Source organism: Leopardus geoffroyi, chromosome E1 (genome assembly GCF_018350155.1).
Source record: "Leopardus geoffroyi isolate Oge1 chromosome E1, O.geoffroyi_Oge1_pat1.0, whole genome shotgun sequence".
In the NCBI taxonomy this organism is placed as follows: Eukaryota; Metazoa; Chordata; class Mammalia; order Carnivora; family Felidae; genus Leopardus; species Leopardus geoffroyi.
In genome coordinates this window covers 45,401,617-45,418,811 of record NC_059330.1, presented here as the reverse complement: position 1 = coordinate 45,418,811, position 17,195 = coordinate 45,401,617, and the positions used below count along the sequence as shown (strand labels likewise).

The window sequence follows — 17,195 nt, the reverse complement described above, 5'->3', positions numbered from 1 at the left end:
ACCGTTCTCAGGGACGCGGGGAGGAGACGCTTCCCTCCGTTCACAAAAGGAGCCCAGAGAGCGCCACGGTGTCCCCCCCGCGTCCCCTGGCGCCCTCGCCAGGTCCCGGGGCCGCTCGGGGCCCCGCCTCCCGGCCCTGCCGCCTGGGCCCACCCGGAGCCGCTGCTCCCCCCTGCGGCAGCCGGGAAGGGAGCGTGGAGATTTAGAAAAGACCTTTGTGTCTCGGGAAAAGCGCCTCTGCGCCTCGCTCGCAGGTCCCAGCGGCAGCCTTCGGCGAGAGCCCCTGCTCCGAAAGGGCGCGGTCGGGAGCCGACCTCGGGCGCCTGGGCCCGCGCTCCGGCCGGGGAGGGGGGGGGGGGTGCCGCGGCTCCGGGCAGGGCGGCGGAGGCGCCCCTCCCAGCGCCCCCGCCCCGGAGACTCTAACCGGTCCTGGGGAACCCGCGGCCCGCGCGTGGTGGCTGGGCTGGGCTGGGCGGGGGCGACCCCTAGTGCCCAGCGCGGGCCGCTGTCGCCCTGCGGTCCCGGGGACGCAGCCTTTCCCCGGGGGTCTGGGGGCCTCCTCGCCCGGGCCGCAGGGGAGCCTGCCCTCTCTGGAGAGCGGGGGAAGAGCATCCCTGGGGCTCTGTTTAAAAAAAAAAAAAAAAAAAAAAAAAAAAAGAGTCTCCGCCGAGACCTGCGGGAGCCCTCCCTGCAAGTGCCTGGCGCTGCGCTGCTGCCCCCCTGCGTCTCTCAGAGGCAGATGGTCCCGTTGATCGTCACTTGCCCTCCCCTCTTCAGGAAGCTGGGACTAGCTGTAGGATCTGCCCCAACGCGGGGCAGCCAATGCTCCCCTGGAAATGCGGGTCTAGGCTTTCTCTCCCTGCACCATCCCAGACACTGGGGATACAGCCCGGGTGGAGGAGGGCCCTGCACAGAGGGGCTATCTTGGCACGCTGGTCAGGTGCCGTGCTTGCCTAGCTTCCGGCCAGGGCCACAATCAAGACCCAGACAAGCCCGGGCAGCCAGAGGCAGATAGACGCACATGCCTCCGGTCCTCCTCTGGCCACACTCTCCTTTGCTCCCCAGCAGCCCGGCATGGCTCACCTGGTCGGCAGCACTTTTTTAAGTTGGGTTGCCAGAGCTGAGTCACAGCTGCCCTAGCTCAGTTCAGGTAAAAAGGGAGGAAAACCAGGAAACATTGGGGCCCATCAGGTGGCACAAGGAGACACCAACCTCTTTGGGGCTCCGTGGTGCCCATGCCAGGCTTCTCACTGGGTTCCCCCCTCCCCTGGATCTGGAGTACACAAATGCCACCGGCAGCACTGAGGTAAAAGCAGCTTTGGAGAGTTCCTGGGTGGGTGTGCCCAAGTTCCACCACTTGCCATATGGCTCTGTGACCCAGCCCCCCCCAACAGGCACTTCACAAATGACTGACACAAATGACCGTCACCACAACCAAGTCCAAGGCCTGGGAGGGGAACAATGCCTCCTGTAGCCAGCTGTACAGGTGTGGACAGGTGCAGCCTTGAGGGTCTTCAGGCCAAAGGCTGGGCCAGACCACCTCACCCCCATAGACGCAAGTCTAGGCAACTAGCTTTGGGGGAAAGAATAGGATAGGCCAGGGCACAGGGGCAGCTCGTGGGGCTGGAGCTTCCTTGTAGCACAGGCAGAGGCAGAGAGGGTCCAGGATGTCAATTAATCCTGCTCCCTGCCCTTCTTCAGTGGTTTCCAGATAAGTCAGGGAGCACTCCTGATGCCAATGGGAAAAGTATTCTGAGAACAAGAGTTCCCCCAAGAATAAAGACGACTCCCCCATACTCCCCCCTCTTCCCCGGGGCCCCCACTGCCACCCCACTGCCTCTTTGCTCCCTGTCTTCCCATCGCAGGACCCTCTACCTCCAGCCATTTTATCTCTGAAAGGTTTCTTAAAGACCTAGGTCAACCCTCTCCCCATTCCCCCACCCAGCAAGGAAGTGGAGGTTTATGTGGAAGCATTGCCCTGAGAGGCAGCAAGGCTCCTCTGGGGATTCACCCTGCAAACATCTGCCGCACCAGGTCAGGCGAGGATGTGGACTAAGGTGCTTTTGTGGAGGGGCTTACAGTCCCCTTGCCCTGGCCTGGCTGGAAGCCCCGAGGGGCATTGGCGGATTCCCCGGACAGCGGGCCCTTATCCATGCTGTTGCCGGCACTGCAGCGAGTGTGTGTGTGTGTGTATGTGTGTGTGTGTGTGTGTGTGTGTGTGTGTGTGCGCGCGCGCACGCGCGCAAGCGCGCGAATGCCCGGGCACAGGTGCTGGGGTGGGGGCAGGAGGGGAAGCCCAGCCACACCCTGGTTGACAGAGCTTGCTGTCCACTATGGCTCCACAGCCTGAGACGCCTTCTTACTTTCCAGATTCCGAGCTGGGGGATGGAAACGAAAGCAACGGCCACGTTGTCTAGCAAGGGAGCTGGCCCTGGAGCTCTGCAAGGACATCGCCCCACAGCCACTTCTTCTACATACCCGTATGCCTCCTTTCCTCCTCCTCCTCTTTACTGAAACAGAAACCAAAGTGTTTACATTACCGTTTTCCCCTTGTGCCCCTCTCTTCTCGGGGTCTGGCCCGAGCAATACAGACGGCAGCAGCGACCGGCGCAGCCCCAGTGCGGTCCCAGACAGCGCAAGCCAAGCAGCCCGGGGCTTGTTGGGTCCCTGCAGGTGGCCCCGCTGCTGGCTCAGCCAGAAGCCCAGGTGACCCAGCAGCCCTGCCAGCCCAGCAGCCCGGGGGGCCCTCTGCTGAGGGCACCTGGTCAGGCCTTACTCCATGCTGAGTGGAATCGAGCCACATCCTCAGTAAACGGACTTAATTCACCCAGCTTCCTTTTGTGTGTGTGTGTGTGTGTGTGTGTGTGTTTTGTTTTTTGTTTTGGTCTCTTTGCACAAAGGCTCAGGGCCTCAAACTTGGGGGACAGGGAAGCATATCTCACCCCTCTCCCCACCTCCACCTCTCCTTGCTCCCCACCATCACGGTGACATGTCCTGGACCCTGTGGACTGTGACAGGCTGAATGGCCAGCAGCTCCTGTAGTACCTACTTAGGTCGGGCTTGGTGTGTGGACTCCGTACAACTCTCCTATTGACACTGTAGGGCCCAAAGACTAGGCCAACATGTGAGGTTAAGAAAAAAAAAAAAAAAAGGTCAGGGGTGCCTGGGTGGCTCAGTCAATTTAGCATCTGACTTCAGCTCAGGTCATGATCTTGCGGTTCATGAGTTCGAGCCCCACATCAGGCTCTGTGCTGATAGACCAGAGCCTGGAGCCTGCTTCAGATTCTGTGTCTCCCTCTCTCTCTGTCCCTCCCCTCCTCACGCACTCTCTTTCTCTCTCTCTCTCAAATATAAATATTAAAAAAAAATTAAAAGCTCAGAGAAGGTTTGTGTGTGTATGAGAGAGGGACAAAGGTCAAAAAAATAATAAAAGATGGCGGGAATGAAGTTCTAATACATGTAAAAGTATGATGCTAAGTGAAGGAAGCCAGGCATAAAAGACAACACTGTACGATTCTATTTACACACAATCTCTAGAAAAGGCAAAACTATAGAGATAGATCGGGAGTGGCAGGATTGGGACCAGAAGGAGAGACTGTCTACACGCGGGCTCAAGAGGATCTGGGTGAGGAGGCTGCTCTAAAGCTGGGTCCTGGGTGATGCTTCCACAGCTGGACAAATTTACTAACGCTCATCGAACTGGGTGCTCACAATGGATGAACTCTGTGGTAAAACTGTAAAATACGCCTCAATAAATTTTCTCTAAAAATGGAGGAAAAGACAGAGAATGAGAGAGAAGAGGGAGAGAGAAAGGGAAAATGAGAAGAAAGAGGTATGTCTCCCTCCTACCTTCCAAGACCAGGAGCAGCCATTGCAGATTTTGCCACAAAGACGGGGTCACCTGAGATGAGTGACGGTGCCGGCAGGGTCTTAGGAAATCTGAGTTCTGACTGAATTCCCTCAAAATCTTGTCCATCCCTGACACGATCCAGTTAAAGTGACTCTATTACTGCAAGCTGGTGGGTGTGGCCAGGCAGCCTAGCTCCAAGAGCTGAGAGCAAAGCACAGGGACGCCTTTGACTGTTAATAGAATCTACAAGAGCCATTCCAGTTGAAAATATCTCCCTGATGTAAATAAAACTCCTAAAACCTCAAATTCTTCCATTCACAAATGCAGCCTCAAGCCCTAATCATTCTATGAGAAAATGGGCCTTTATTTTTCAACTGCACTCAAAGGTTGACTCAAGACTAAAGAATTGGTCCAGGAGCCAATACTGAGAAATGTCTAAGAAGGAACAATACATATTTAAAAAAAAAATAATAATAAGTTTTAGGGCACCTGGGTGGCTCAGTCAGTTGAGTGCCCGACATTTGACTTTGGCTCAGGTCATGATTCTAGGGTCATGGGATGGAGCTCTGAGTCAGGCCCTGTGCTGAGCGAGGAGCCTGCTTAAGATTCTCTCTCTCTAGGGTGCCTGGGTGGCTCAGTCGGTTAAGTGTCCGACTTCGGCTCAGGTCATGATCTCCCAGTTTGTGAGTTCGAGCCCCATGTAAGGCTCTGTGCTGACAGCTCGAGGCTGGAGCCTGCTTCGGATTCTGGGTCTCCCTCTCTCTCTGTCCCTCCCCCACTCATGCTCTGTCTCTCAAAAATAAATACATGTTAAAAAAATTCAAAAAAAAAAAAAAAAAAGATTCTCTCCCTCTCTCCTCCTCACCTCTGCCCCTCTCCCCGAATTGTGCTCTCTTTCTCTCTAAAATAAAAAATCAAGTTTTATAGAGAGCTTGATGGAATCTGAGGTGGCCGTATAAACATTGACAGGCCCAATCCACTATAAGATGGGACAATGTTTGAGGCAGCTACCCTGAGATTGTCACAGGTTTACATCAGCCAACACTGACTTTTTGAAAACTATTTCAAGGATTTACCCTCCTCGGGTGCCTCAGAGTGCCTCCTCTGAGGTCTCGGTGGGAAAGACACAGCACAACTAATATCTACCTGCACCGTTAATTCAACATTGCTGTGGCCCAGGGCTCCACTGACGGGGCTTCTCATGGCCTGAGGTACCTCAAGGATCAAGTCTCATTTATTAAAAGACCCTGGTGAAAAGGGCTACATTGCCCCTTTCTAACTGAGTAAATATTGTCAAAATCTATTAGAGGCTGAGACACAGTAGATGGAACGTGGATTAAAAAAAAAAACAAAACCAAACCTTTGCCTTCACCATGACCCTCAAACATTTATCAACCATCAACCATGTGCCAGGTTGTAAGGACACACAAAAAACAAATGATGCCCGCCCCCTAGGAACATAGCCTTTCTGGGGCAATAGGATATATACAGAAAAAGTCAAATCAAGGTTATATAGATGCCACCCATAGAGCACTTTCTATAAGCTGGGCCTGGGGACTCACAATAAGCTTGTGAGGCAGATATTACTAACCCCACATTACTTGAGAGGAAACTTGTAGTAGGGTTCTCCAGGGAAACAGAACCAGTAAGGTATATTTATAAATATATGGAAAGAGATTCATTATGAAGGATTGGCTCACGCAAGGACGGAGGCTGAGAAGTCCTGCCATCTACCATATGCAGACCGAAGTTCCAGTGAAGTCTGTGAGGTAGTTCTAGTTCAAACCTGAAGGCCAGGGGTGCCTGGCTGGCTCAGTCAGTGGAGTGTGTGACTCTTGATCTTAGGGTTGTGGGTTCAAGCCCCACGTTGGATGTAAAGATTACTTAAAAATAAGAATCATAAGGAAAGAAAGAAAGAAAGAAAGAAAGAAAGAAAGAAAGAAAGAAAGAAAGAAAGAAAGAAAGAAAAGAAAAAAATCACCAAAAACTGAACGCCTAAGACCCAGAAAGGCTTATTTTTGAGGGCAGGAGAAGACGAATGTTCTAGCCGAAGCAGAGAGAACATTCACCCTTCCTCTGCCTTTTTGTTGTTTTCAGGCCCTCAACAGATAGGGTGATGACCACCCACCCTGGAGAAGGAGATATTCTTTACTCGGTCGACCCATTCAAATGCTACTCTTTTCCAGAAACACAGACACACTCAGAAGTAATGCTTTTCCAGCTATCTGGGTATCCTTAGCCCAGTCGAATTGACCCATAAAATTAACCATCACAAACCTAACTTTGTGTGATGCGCCGAAGTTTACAAGATGAAGTCTGTTGGCCAAGGCCAGGCTCCCAGACTGCCTAAGAGAGGGGGTAATATCCTTAACCAGCTCCAGGAGGGCCAAAGGTTCAGGGAAGGCTTGTGGAGGAGAAAAGGGCCTTGAAGGATGGTGGAGCTCAGGTAAGCAGAGAGGTGGTGGAGGGAGGGGCAGGTGGGGAGCACATACAAACATAGGGTATGGTGGGAGCCACTGGCTAGAAAGGGCTCATTGAGCAGGGGAGCTAGGGGACCCTGGGGCCAAGACAGGGAGCTGAGAGTCCACACATAGGCAGCAGGGAGCTTCCATAGTCACAACCCAGGCTGGCACAATGAGAGTAGGACCCAGAAGAACAGGCAGTAGGAAAGAGGGGAGTGCACCCTGTCACAACAGCACGTTGGATGAGTCAACTCCCACTGAGGAGGCGAATATGAGTTTTTAAATATCCTTAACCTTGTAAATGTCTAATATATCAACCAAGTCCCCACCTCATTTCTGTGTATTCCATGCAATTCCGCACATTGTACATTGTATCCCTCAGCCCTACCCCAGCCCAGGCTACCCACGTCTCCCTCCTCCACTGCCTTGGAAGGGCAAAAAGAAAGCCGTCCTTCTCCACCCTTAAGCTCAAAATAGGCTTCTGAAACTCTAAGCAGAAATGATAGGTTGAGACAAAACTCTTGGGTCTCAGAGACTCAGAGACTTGGCTCTCTGTTCCCATGGCTGACGCTGCCACAATTCCTATAGAGCAGCGGGGGGCGGGGTGGGGAAGAGGTGACATGGCAAGTCCTCCCCTCTTGTGCCTCCATTCCTCACCTGTTCGTGGTGTCTTGAAAGGATAAAATCAGTTAATTCATGGCAAACAGAACAGGGCTGCACATAGTAAATGCTCAATGAATATTTTGATTTTTACCATTATCATGGAGGAATGGCCTGTCTGAGGCAGTGTCCTGAGCCCCCTGCAGCCCCCGAACGGGGAAAGACACTGTCCAAAAGTTTCCCAAGTCCCAAAGAGAGACACACAAGGGCAAAAGAAGGGCATCTCTTCATCAACCAGCAGGGAGCTGCAATGACCAGGGACCGTGTCGCTGGATACTCCAGAGGACCACAGAACTTAGAGGTGCCGGGGAGGAAAGGAGAAAACCGCCCAGTGGACCAGAAAGCCTTAGCCGAGCAGGATTCCCTGGAAACGGCTAAAACTAAACTTCCACCATCTGCTATCAGAAGATAGTCAATTTTTTGCATTGAGTGCCAGCGACGAATCCATTTCAAGGGGAGGGGGGCGGATGCCTGCTTACTGCTTTAGCTCCTCTCCTCCCTCCAGGGCTGGCTGTCCGCCTGCTTTTCCGGACAAGGAAGGATTGAAATCACACCTCGGGTTGTGCTGACTCTGGTGGCAGTCAAGACTGAGGTCAGCCTTTTCCTGGGGTCTCTTGGCAGCCCTGAGCCCTATGATAAAGGCCTGAACGTCTGGGCACTTGGATCTCATTGTCCCCCCTTGAGGCCCCTCCCTTTTTCCTCTCCTTTCCCCCTCCTGCCCTTCTTTCTCCGGTCTGCCCTCAAGATGCAATTCTTTACCTTGTGCCTGTCACACACCGGAGCCCCAGTGCTCCAGGCAGCTTGGCAGGGCTCAGACAGCCCGTTCCAGGAAAGCCATGTGGTGTGGCTGGCTGGCTCCTCACCCCTGCGGCCTCATAGTGCTGCCCACTGGGCCAGCCCAGCTCTGCCAGGACACCTGGGAGGAGGCCATCTCTGCCTCGACAAGGAGAGGTTGTGAGAAAAGGCCTGACACTGTTCTCTGGAGGGCGGCCCCACTCTCCCGTTCATTCATGGATTCAGTGAGCTGTCACCGAACATCCAGGAGGCCAGAGCTGAGCCAGGTTAGCCCTGCAGGTGGAGGTTGGCCTTGGTGCCTGGCACACAGTGCCCTCGGCCAGGCCCACCGGGATGAGATCCTGCCGCCGGCAGAGAGGGAATGCAGAGGCGTCCTTAATGTTTATTGAATTGAAATGAACAGAAAGACAGGAGGTTCAGCGGACTCCATCAGAACCAGCACTGTTGAGAAGCCTGACGGAAATGGCTGCTCCCGGCCCAGAGCCTTCTTCCTGCCCTGACAGAGAGCTGCCAGAGCCTCCCCTTACCTTCCTCTGGGCCAGCAGGAGCCCCCAAGCATAAAGAAGAAAGTCTACAGGGAGCCCCCAGGTGTCTGTGAAGTCCAGCGTTTAGCCGGGGAACAGAGCTCTGGTGAGAACAACAGCCACCTGAGGGAAGGATAGAGGGGCCAGGATAGGTATTTCTGGAATAATTTAAACCTCTGGACACTCACCATCGCTATCCCTAGACATTTGCGTCCTCAGTTCCTTGGCTGCTCCTCCCACCCCCAGGAATCCCGTGACCCTGCCTTTACCCCTCAGCTTTTCTTCCCTCCCAGGGCAAGGGGTCAGCAGAGGCCCAGGGAGCTTCTGCCCCCAGGTGGCTCCCTGCAGGCCGGTCAAGCAGTCTTTTGAGCTGCAGATAATGGCAGGGCCCTTAGCACACAAAGGGAGCCGCTCCCTAATTTGGGGAGCAAATCGCTTCAGGGGGAAGTGGATTAATCATTAAGGACCCCTCCGCTGTGGGATTGGGGCTCCCTCCCCAAAGTGACCAGCTCCCTCCACAGGTCCTGCTGCTGCCCGTCAGAGGAGAGCCACTGCAGGGAGGCGAGAGCTGGACGATGGCCTCGGGCTTGGCCTCAGTCACGGGTTCAGAGAAGCAACTCACAAGCCCAACCTCGGGGGGGGGGGGGGGGGTGCGGCTCAAAAAATGGCATCCCATTTACCCTACTGTCCAGGCCAAAAGCTTTGAACTTCTCAATGTGTATCTTTTCATACTGTTTAGGTTTAGACTCTGAACCACGTGGTGTTACAACTTAGTCAAAAAACAGAAACTTGTTTTCAAAAATCACAAACAAGGTAAAACATGCACGTAATATGTGCCGGCGCCCAGAACCTGGCCACACCGAGGTACCGGTCCACACCACCATCTTCAAAGGACAATCAGATTAGCCATTCCCACCGACTTCCTATTACACCTCAAACAACGTCCATACTCTCTACCACTGCCTTCAAGGCCTTGGACTCCCCCATGCTCCCCTTCCCAACCCTCCAGCCAGCCTGACCTCCTTGCTGGTCCTCTGAAGCACCAGGGACCAACACACAGCAGGGCCCAGCCCGCACCGCACCCCCCCCCCCCCCCGCCCCGGCCTGGACCTACCTAGGTGTCTCCATTGCTCACTCCCTCACCTCCTTCAGGTTCATCTCACTTCCTCTGATAAGACTCTACCCCACCAGCCAGTCCAAACTAACACCCCCTTCCCATGGCCTAGTTCAGTCTTCCCCACAGCACCTAGCACGTACCTGGCATCGTTAACTAGCAGAGCCTTCTCTTTGTTCGCTGCTGTCTGCAGCTCAAATATCCGGAGTGAATGCTGGTGGGAGAAAGGTCCTGCAAGCCACCGACCCCGCCTCTGGGGGGTTTCAGAGCCCAAACTCCCCAAGAACAAATGTGCACTTTCTCGAAGCTCAGAGACAGGTATGTGGCTGCCTTGAAAGATGGTGACGTGGAACCCCCAGCCCAGGGCTGGCCTGAGCACCTCCAAGGCTGCCCTGGGGGCCGCCGCCCAGAAATAACAGTAACAGCTGGCATTTATGAGGCCCTTACTGGCTGAGCTCGGAGGTGCTGGGCTGCTAACTGCTTTGCACTGATGATCTCATTTAATCCTCAAATATCCTTAAAGCAGCCCCAGGAAGCTCATCCTGTCCTCCTATCTTACACACGTTGAAAAGTGAGCTAAGTTGCCTAAGCTCACATAGCCGTCAGGTGGCTCCTGAGCTGTCACTTACTTACACACATGTCCCCAGGAATAGGGAACGTGGGGAGCAGGCCCAGAAAGGCAAGGGTCCAGAAGAAGAGACAAGGGTGCAGGGGTCTCCGTGGGGCCAAGGCATAGTAACAAAATGGTGCACTGCAGAAAGAGCACACAACACGAACTCCAAACACGACATTTATCTCTGAGGCAACACGAGGAAGTTTTGACGACAGAACAAAGCACGAACCCTTCTCTCTCAAGCCTCTTAAAGGTGTTTTATTTGTTTGCTTCTTTCTCTTTTCTTTTTTTCACAATAATGGCACATTAAAAAAATTAAGAACTACAAAAAAGGACGTCTTTGAGTCTGTGTTCACACTGCCCCGCGCCGTGGCACAGGGACTGGCCGTCCGCCCCAGCCCCCGCTGGGGTTCCGGAAGGCACTGAGTCAGCGCCCTGGGACTGGGCCCCCCAGGAGCTTGGGCACTGTTCCTCTGGGCCCCACTAGAGGGCGGTCTCCTGCTTCTGAGGTCCCCGGGGCTCTAGCAACCCCCTCCTCTCTCCCAACCAGAGCCAGGAGCTGGAAACGTTAGGGAACTTACTTTGGTCCCCACAGGGGACTCTTTAGGGACAGAGCCCTCCCCTAACCGGCAGGAGATGACACCTCAGCCCGGTCACCCCCAGATGGTCAGGGCGTCTCTCCCAGTCCTATCTCCAGCCCAGGTGACACCCCAGTGGTGCCCTGGTTCTCAGGCCCAACCTAGGCCCCTCCTGCCATGCCCCATGGGCCACTCCAGCAGGCACAGGAGTGACAGATGCTTGGCTCCCTCCGCTGACACCCACCATGAGCAACAGGGCTCCCCAAACCCTGGGGCTCTGGCTCAGAAGGAAGGGCTGCATGAGAAGCAGGGAGAGGGGATGGGGGAAAGGGGTTGGGAGCCTAGGCTGCCAGGAAGGAGAGAAGCGACAGAGGCTGGCTGAGGGCTCAGGGGAGGACCCTCAGGTTCTGCAATGAGAAGGGGGTCCTGGGGCGTGGGTCAGCAGGCCTGGGCAGTGGGGCCTGGGGAGAAAGGGGCAGAAAGAGGCTCCCGTCCTGCTTCCGGTCACCATGGGGGCACAGGCCTAGGTGACAAGACCTTAGGCCCCCCAAAAGGGAAACACCACTCTGCACTCAGCCAGGTCTCAGCCCAGCCCTCATGGGAGGGAGGGACCCCACCAGCCAGGCCCTGCTCAGCCCCAGCTCCCGACAGTGATCCCAAAGGCACCCCTCCATAGGCCACCTGGGCTGGTAGCTGGTGGGGGGGCCCCGCTGACCCAGGGCCCAGCCTCCCCACTACTCCTGTCCCCACCCTGCCCACGCCCTTGGCTCTACTCCTGCTGCTCATTCATTTCCATGTCAGACACCAGAATGTTCTTCTCAGTGGCCTCGCCGGGGCCAGAGGCGCTGCGGCTGTAACGGGCGCCCTCAAAGGTCCCACGCTCCGCGCTCTGTCGCCGCCGGTAGAGGATCAAGGCCGCAGTCAGCAGGGCCAGGAGCAGCAGCACCGCCATCAGCACCACCACCAGGGCCGCCGGGTTTTCCGGGAGCGCTGCTGCGGCAAGCCGGACACTCAGGGGACAGGCTGCCCGCCGGCTGCCCACCTGCCCACCTGCTGCCCTGCATGCGGGGGAAAAGCGGGGAGAGGGCTGGTCTGGGCCCAGCTGCAGACTCACCCGATGGAGAGAAGCTGCTTTCCTCAGCTGCAGGGGAGAGGGAGGGACCAGTCAATAACCGAAGTAGTTAACAGAAATAATAAGCAAACACGGAGACAGCACTTCCTGAGTGCCAGCCACATTATGAGCTCATGAGCTCGTTTAATTTCGTAGGTACTGTTATTATCCTCATTTTACATAGGAAGACCCTGAGGCCACAGGCTTCAAGTAACTTGCCCAAGGTCACAGAGTTGGTAAAGTGGTTTGCCCGGGGCTTGAACCTTGTCCCTGCCCTTAACCGCTACAAAATGATGGGTTTGCTGTCTAGTTTGGAAATTTGTAGGAAGGGCCAGTCCCTCCTACAGACCAATTTATCCCAGGGGAGGGTCCTGGCGGCCCCGGGGCCTGTCGGTTCCCGCCCTCCCGTCCGCCCGTCCGCCGTGTCTCCGGCAGAATGAGAAGCAGGCCCCTGGCCCAGGCCCGGCCGTGTGGGGGCGGCAGGGGACTGAGCGCAGCATCTGCCAGCGCACTCACCTCGAGGGAGCTTGCAGACGACGCCCATGGTGATGTTGGTGCAGGCGCCCGGGCGCCACAGCCCGCTGCTGCTCTGGATCCAGTAGCAGCTGTTGTGGCTCAGCATGCTGGGGCCCAGGCCAGGGGGCCCCCAGTTGGAGTAGTTCACAGCTGTGTTGTCATGCCAGACCAGGGTGCCTCCTATGGGAAACAAGACACTGAGGGGTGTGGGGGAGAGGATACACGGTGGAGCAGGAGCGGGTGCAAGAGAGCAGGCCTGTTCTAGAACCAATTCCCATCTCCTGCAAGCCCTCACCCCCACCAAGCCCTGGAGGAGGGCTTCCCCCCTGTACCCTGAGGCTTCACCCTCCCGATGCCACACACAGGGTACCCACCTTTGGGGTTGAAGTTCATGCCCAGCCAGGCACCCCGACTCTGGCCCTCAGAGCTCTGCAGGTGCTCCCAGACGAACACATTCTCCATCTCATCCAGAATGGACAGGACTGCCCCACCCGCTGGACACAAGGGAGGCCCATGTCAGGGCAGACAGGTCTCCCCAGGGGGTGGCGGAGACCCCCCTCCCCCTTCCCAGAGGCCCCAGCCCTCTTCTCTGGCGGCCTGGGTAGAGGATGGTGTGGAGTCTGGGCGTCTGCGTGTGCGTGGCAGGTGTTACATGCGTGTAATGTCACATGTGGTCCCTGTAAATCGGAACACGACGGGGCACTTATGTGTGAGTGCGGCCTACAGGTGGAGCGTAGCAGGGGGACTGCATCCATGGAGTCTGTAAGTGTCCACGCCAGGGGTCACCACCTGAAATGCCCACGCGTGGGCACTCGCTTGCCCCGGCCCACCTCTCTGGCAGCGCTGCAGCGCCTCCTTGTGGCCCAGCAGCAGCTCCATGTGGAAGGAGTAGCAGTGCTCCCGGAAGGGAATCCAGGCAGAGTCGGCCAGCCCTTGGGGACAGCTGCCGTGGTAGCTTATTCTTCGGGGAGGAGGGGGCCCTGCGGGGGTGCAGGGTTGAAGAAGTGTCCCAGAGTCCTCCCTGGGATAACCTGCGCCTTGCCCACCCCTCGGCCCCAGCGGCTGGGCACTCACCACTGTTCCCACCACAGACAGCACCCTGCAGCTTGGTGTCGCAGCTGGTGGTGCGCCAGGCCCCGTCTACGTCCACGTAGGCGCAGCCCCCTGGCTGCTGGGGCTCCCCGTCCTGCCAGCTCACATAGCTCAGTGGCTCCTCCGAGACCCAGGAGTACCTCCGGGAGCCCTGGGCACGAGGGGGCCATCAGGGTGGGAAGAAGGGGGCCAGTGGGGGGAGGGGATGGTGGGGTGGGGGGAGGTGGGTAAGGTAAGGCAAGGAGTCGGGAGGAGACAGGGAGGGAAATCAGGGGAGCGGTCCCCAGCCCCGGCGTCAGGACAAGTGTTGGGGGCCCACCTCCTCACTGGCCAGCCCGATCCAGAGCGGGGTGCGCAGCCCTCGGGAGGCCTGAGTGAGGAAGGCCTGGGTATAGGGGTCAGGCACGCGGGCCAGGCTGGCGTTGTGGCTCTCACACAGCAGGAGGGCGTCATGCCAGCGCAGAGGCTTCTGCAGCAGCCGGAAGGTGCCGTTGAGGTAGGAGAGCACAGTGCCCGGGGCAGGGGGCGACGCTGCTGGGGATGGGCTCAGGGAAGGGTCTACAGGGAAGGGGGCAGAGCTCAGGCCAGGCTCTGCCTCCCTCACCCCACTTCCAGGCATGAAGCTGAGAGAGCACCAGCCACGGGGCAGAGACCAGGTCTCTGCCGGGCACGGTGCCTGGCACAGACTAACAGGAAATGTTAGCCACTGTTCCTAAGAACACATTCTTGCTGATAAACGGAGGAGCAACCTAGTCCTACCCCAGGAACCCATGTAGAACATGCACGGGGCTGCAGGTGCCTCAGATGCGGAACTTCAGGTTCCTGACAACAGGCACGCGCAGTGTCTAGCTGCCCCCTGTCAGCCCTCCATCCTCCCAAACCTTCCTCCTGAGGACCCTCAGCACTCACTGCCTTTCCCTCTGACTGGCGCCTGGCCTTTCTGCCTATCTGCTTCCCAAGCAGATACTAGATTCTGCGGGTGACCTCAGGGGGCGGTCCTGGGTCTATGAGACTATGTTTCATTCCTCCTGGCATAGCCCACAGCATCTGGCCCCAGTGCTGACGTTTCTGAGTTCGCTGGTGACACGTACCCGTGCTCTTCTGGCAGATGAAGCCATGCGTCTCCTCCGTGCAGCTCCGATCATCCCAGCGGCCAGTGAAGTGAGCTGAGGGGCTGTGCAGGACCACCGCACAGCTGGTCTGGGGGAAAGGAACTGCTCAGGGGAGCCCCGGCAGCTTTCCCCTGTGCCACTGCCCTGGAAAGGCTGCACTCTGAGCAAAGAGGCTGGAAGACAGGGGGACCCCGGGAGTGAAGGCAAGTGCGGCAGGTTGGCGTGGGGGTGCAGAGGGAGGGGCTTCCTCACCGGTATGTTGCCACTGGGAGCAGGGCTGGGGCCAGAGGGCTCCCCAGGTGCCCAGTTGGTATACAGCAGAGGCTCCTGCTCCACCCACTGGAAGTCCCTCTGAGAGGCATGGAGGCCAATCCAAAGGTCAAAGGTCACATTGGGCAGGCTGGCTGTGATGAAGGCTACAGTTCCCCAGAAGAGAGAATTATGAGTGACAGGACAGCCCCTTGCTCACTCGGCTCTAGCCATCCTTGGGGGGGGGGGGGGGGGGGGCGGGATCGCGTCAGAGGATACTGGGGCCCTCCCATGGGCTGGCCCTACCTTGCTCTAAGGGGTTGGCAATGGTGACCAGTTGGGCCTCTTGCTGTTCACAGGAGAACTGTGCCTCTGACCACTTCACCCGGTCCTGAGGGTCCTGGCCCTGGATTCGGAAACACTGGGGCGGAGGGGGAGACATGATGTCCTGCCCCACCATCCTGTCCCACAAACCCAGAAACTCTGCTGTGCAGCCCTCAGTGGCAGGCCCTGGGAGGCTTTGAGGGCTGTGAGAACAATAAATCAGAATCAGGACATCTGGGGCTCCTTGAACAAGGCTCTGGCGCCCTCTCAGCCCAGCACCCCACATTCACACACACGTCCCTACACTCGGGAGAGTTTGTCAGTGGCAGGATTTCTTTGGGTCACCAAAGTCTCTATTACCTATGACAGCAGAGCCTGGACCACGCATGGAGACAAGGTCTGTCTCAATTTCAGCTAAACACGTTTTTGAGTGTTGCCTGAAATCCGCTATTTTACCCCATGAACTTAAAAGTTCATCTGTATGATATCCTTATCTTTTTTTTTAATGTTTATTTATTTTGGGGAGACAGAGCACAAGCAGGGGAGAGGCAGAGAGAAAGGGAGACACAGGATCTGTAGCAGGCTCCAGGCTACAAGCTATCAGCACAGAGCCCGACACGGGGCTTGAACCCATAAAGCGCAAGATCACGACCAGGGCTGAAGTCGGACTCTCAACTGACTGAGCCATCCAGGTGCCCCCAACCTTAGCTTTACTTTCGAATGATCTTTATTAGGCAGCAGCCTGTAACTCTGTAATTTTGTTTCTCTGTTCCCACCTTCACTACTTCTGTAAGGTCAAAGGAACCCTGTGTGGGAAATCTTTCAAGTGAAGACTATTTAAAAATGAATGACTTCCAGTGATTTCTTCCTTGGTAGGATGGAGGAGAAAGAAAGGAAGGAAGCTTTGGAGTCACAGAGGGCCGAGGGATGTGCAGCTCAGATTCCAGATCTAACTTAACCCTTCTGTAAAATGGGAATAAAAAAAATCTGTCTTTTGGGGTCATTTTAAAGGTTAAAGAGAACAGTGCACAACACAGGAGCAGGAGCTTAACAAGTAAAAGCTCTTACTATTACTCTTATGACCAGCTCTAGCATGAGCTTACTGATGCAAATGTCAGATTTGGGGTAGAAAACTATAAGCCCAGAAATAACGCAAGAGTTTGGGGGAGGTTTATCATGAAGCCCATGCATTTGGTTTCACAGAAGCAGTTCAGAGACACGGAGGCCTCCTCTAAATAACTAGCAAAATTAGTCACAAGATGAGAAGCAGCAAGGTCACACCCGTATCAGCAAGTATCAGCAGTTAAAGAGAGGAAGTATTCAGCCCAGCCCAACAAACACTACGGGACCTCCTATCATGTGCAAGTATATTTAGTGGTATGTCAGGAGCCAGTGGCCCTGCCCTCCAGGAGCTTAAGGCTAGTGGGAGAGGTGGATCCTTATATCCAAATGCTATGGGGCTGCAAAGAGGGCAAAAAACTAGCAGAGCAAGGTATCTGGGGCCAGGTAGCGAAGGCGCAAACAGCCTCTCATAATTCAAAGGCTTCTGACAGGGGAGTAACTGGTATCTTCACAATGATGCTGATGAATTAAGACAGAGACCAGTTAGAGGCGCCTGGGTGGCTCAGTTAAGTGTCCGACTCCGGCTCAGGTCATGATCTAGCAGTTTGTGAGTTCAAACCCCGCGTCGGGCTCTGTGCTGACAGCTCGGAGCCTGGAGCCTGCTTCGGATTCTGTGTCTCCCTCTCTCTCTGCCCCTCTCCCGCTCACACGCTTTCTTTCTCAAAAATAAATAAACATAAAAAAAATTTTTTTTAAAGAAAGAGACCAATTACCTACATATGATATATTGTTTTATATCAGGTAGGAGAAGCCACAAGAGTAAGTTTTTGAAAAAGGTAATGACATGAGAAAAATGCTCAAAATACAGCCCTGAGAAAGAAAATCGTGTTACGTAGTTTGATCGTGTTAGGTAGTACAATCTCAATTATGTGGAAAAAGGCAAGAAACGGAGTAATAATATTAATAGTGGTTATTTCTGGAGAGGATGAGTGAATTTTATTTTTTCTTTCTGTGTTTTCCGAAGTTTTAATAATACACGTGTTTGTTTCTAGAAAAGGTATAATATTCTCTTGAATATTCTGAAGACAGTAAGAGCTCCATGACACCAAGGGCTGGCTGCACTCCACTACAGG

General features: G+C 55.4%; 2 protein-coding genes across 16 annotated transcripts in view; one reads left to right on the top strand and one right to left on the bottom strand.

Moving 5' to 3' along the window:
* Positions 1-2,831, top strand: part of MARCHF10 (membrane associated ring-CH-type finger 10) — an 84,371-nt gene extending 81,540 nt beyond the window's left edge. For 11 of the 14 annotated variants that reach the window (XM_045489383.1, XM_045489378.1, XM_045489374.1 and 8 more), the window contains one exon: positions 2,371-2,831. In XM_045489383.1, coding sequence (XP_045345339.1) covers positions 2,371-2,514 — 144 coding nt within the window. In that variant the 3' untranslated portion in view covers positions 2,515-2,831. The remainder of the gene's footprint in view (positions 1-2,370) is intronic. The other 3 variants (XM_045489381.1, XM_045489384.1, XM_045489380.1) reach the window with 1 other exon arrangement.
* Positions 2,832-10,256: 7,425 nt separating this feature from the next.
* MRC2 (mannose receptor C type 2) overlaps positions 10,257-17,195 on the bottom strand; it is a 52,247-nt gene continuing 45,308 nt past the window's right edge. Inside the window, exons 21-30 of one of the 2 annotated variants that reach the window (XM_045489369.1) lie at positions 14,983-15,097; positions 14,680-14,843; positions 14,407-14,515; positions 13,635-13,873; positions 13,298-13,466; positions 13,054-13,203; positions 12,598-12,717; positions 12,224-12,403; positions 11,711-11,737; positions 10,257-11,589 (exon numbers count right to left, since the gene is read on the bottom strand). In XM_045489369.1, coding sequence (XP_045345325.1) covers positions 11,366-11,589; positions 11,711-11,737; positions 12,224-12,403; positions 12,598-12,717; positions 13,054-13,203; positions 13,298-13,466; positions 13,635-13,873; positions 14,407-14,515; positions 14,680-14,843; positions 14,983-15,097 — 1,497 coding nt within the window. In that variant the 3' untranslated portion in view covers positions 10,257-11,365. The remainder of the gene's footprint in view (positions 11,590-11,710; positions 11,738-12,223; positions 12,404-12,597; positions 12,718-13,053; positions 13,204-13,297; positions 13,467-13,634; positions 13,874-14,406; positions 14,516-14,679; positions 14,844-14,982; positions 15,098-17,195) is intronic. The other variant, XM_045489370.1, reaches the window with a different exon arrangement.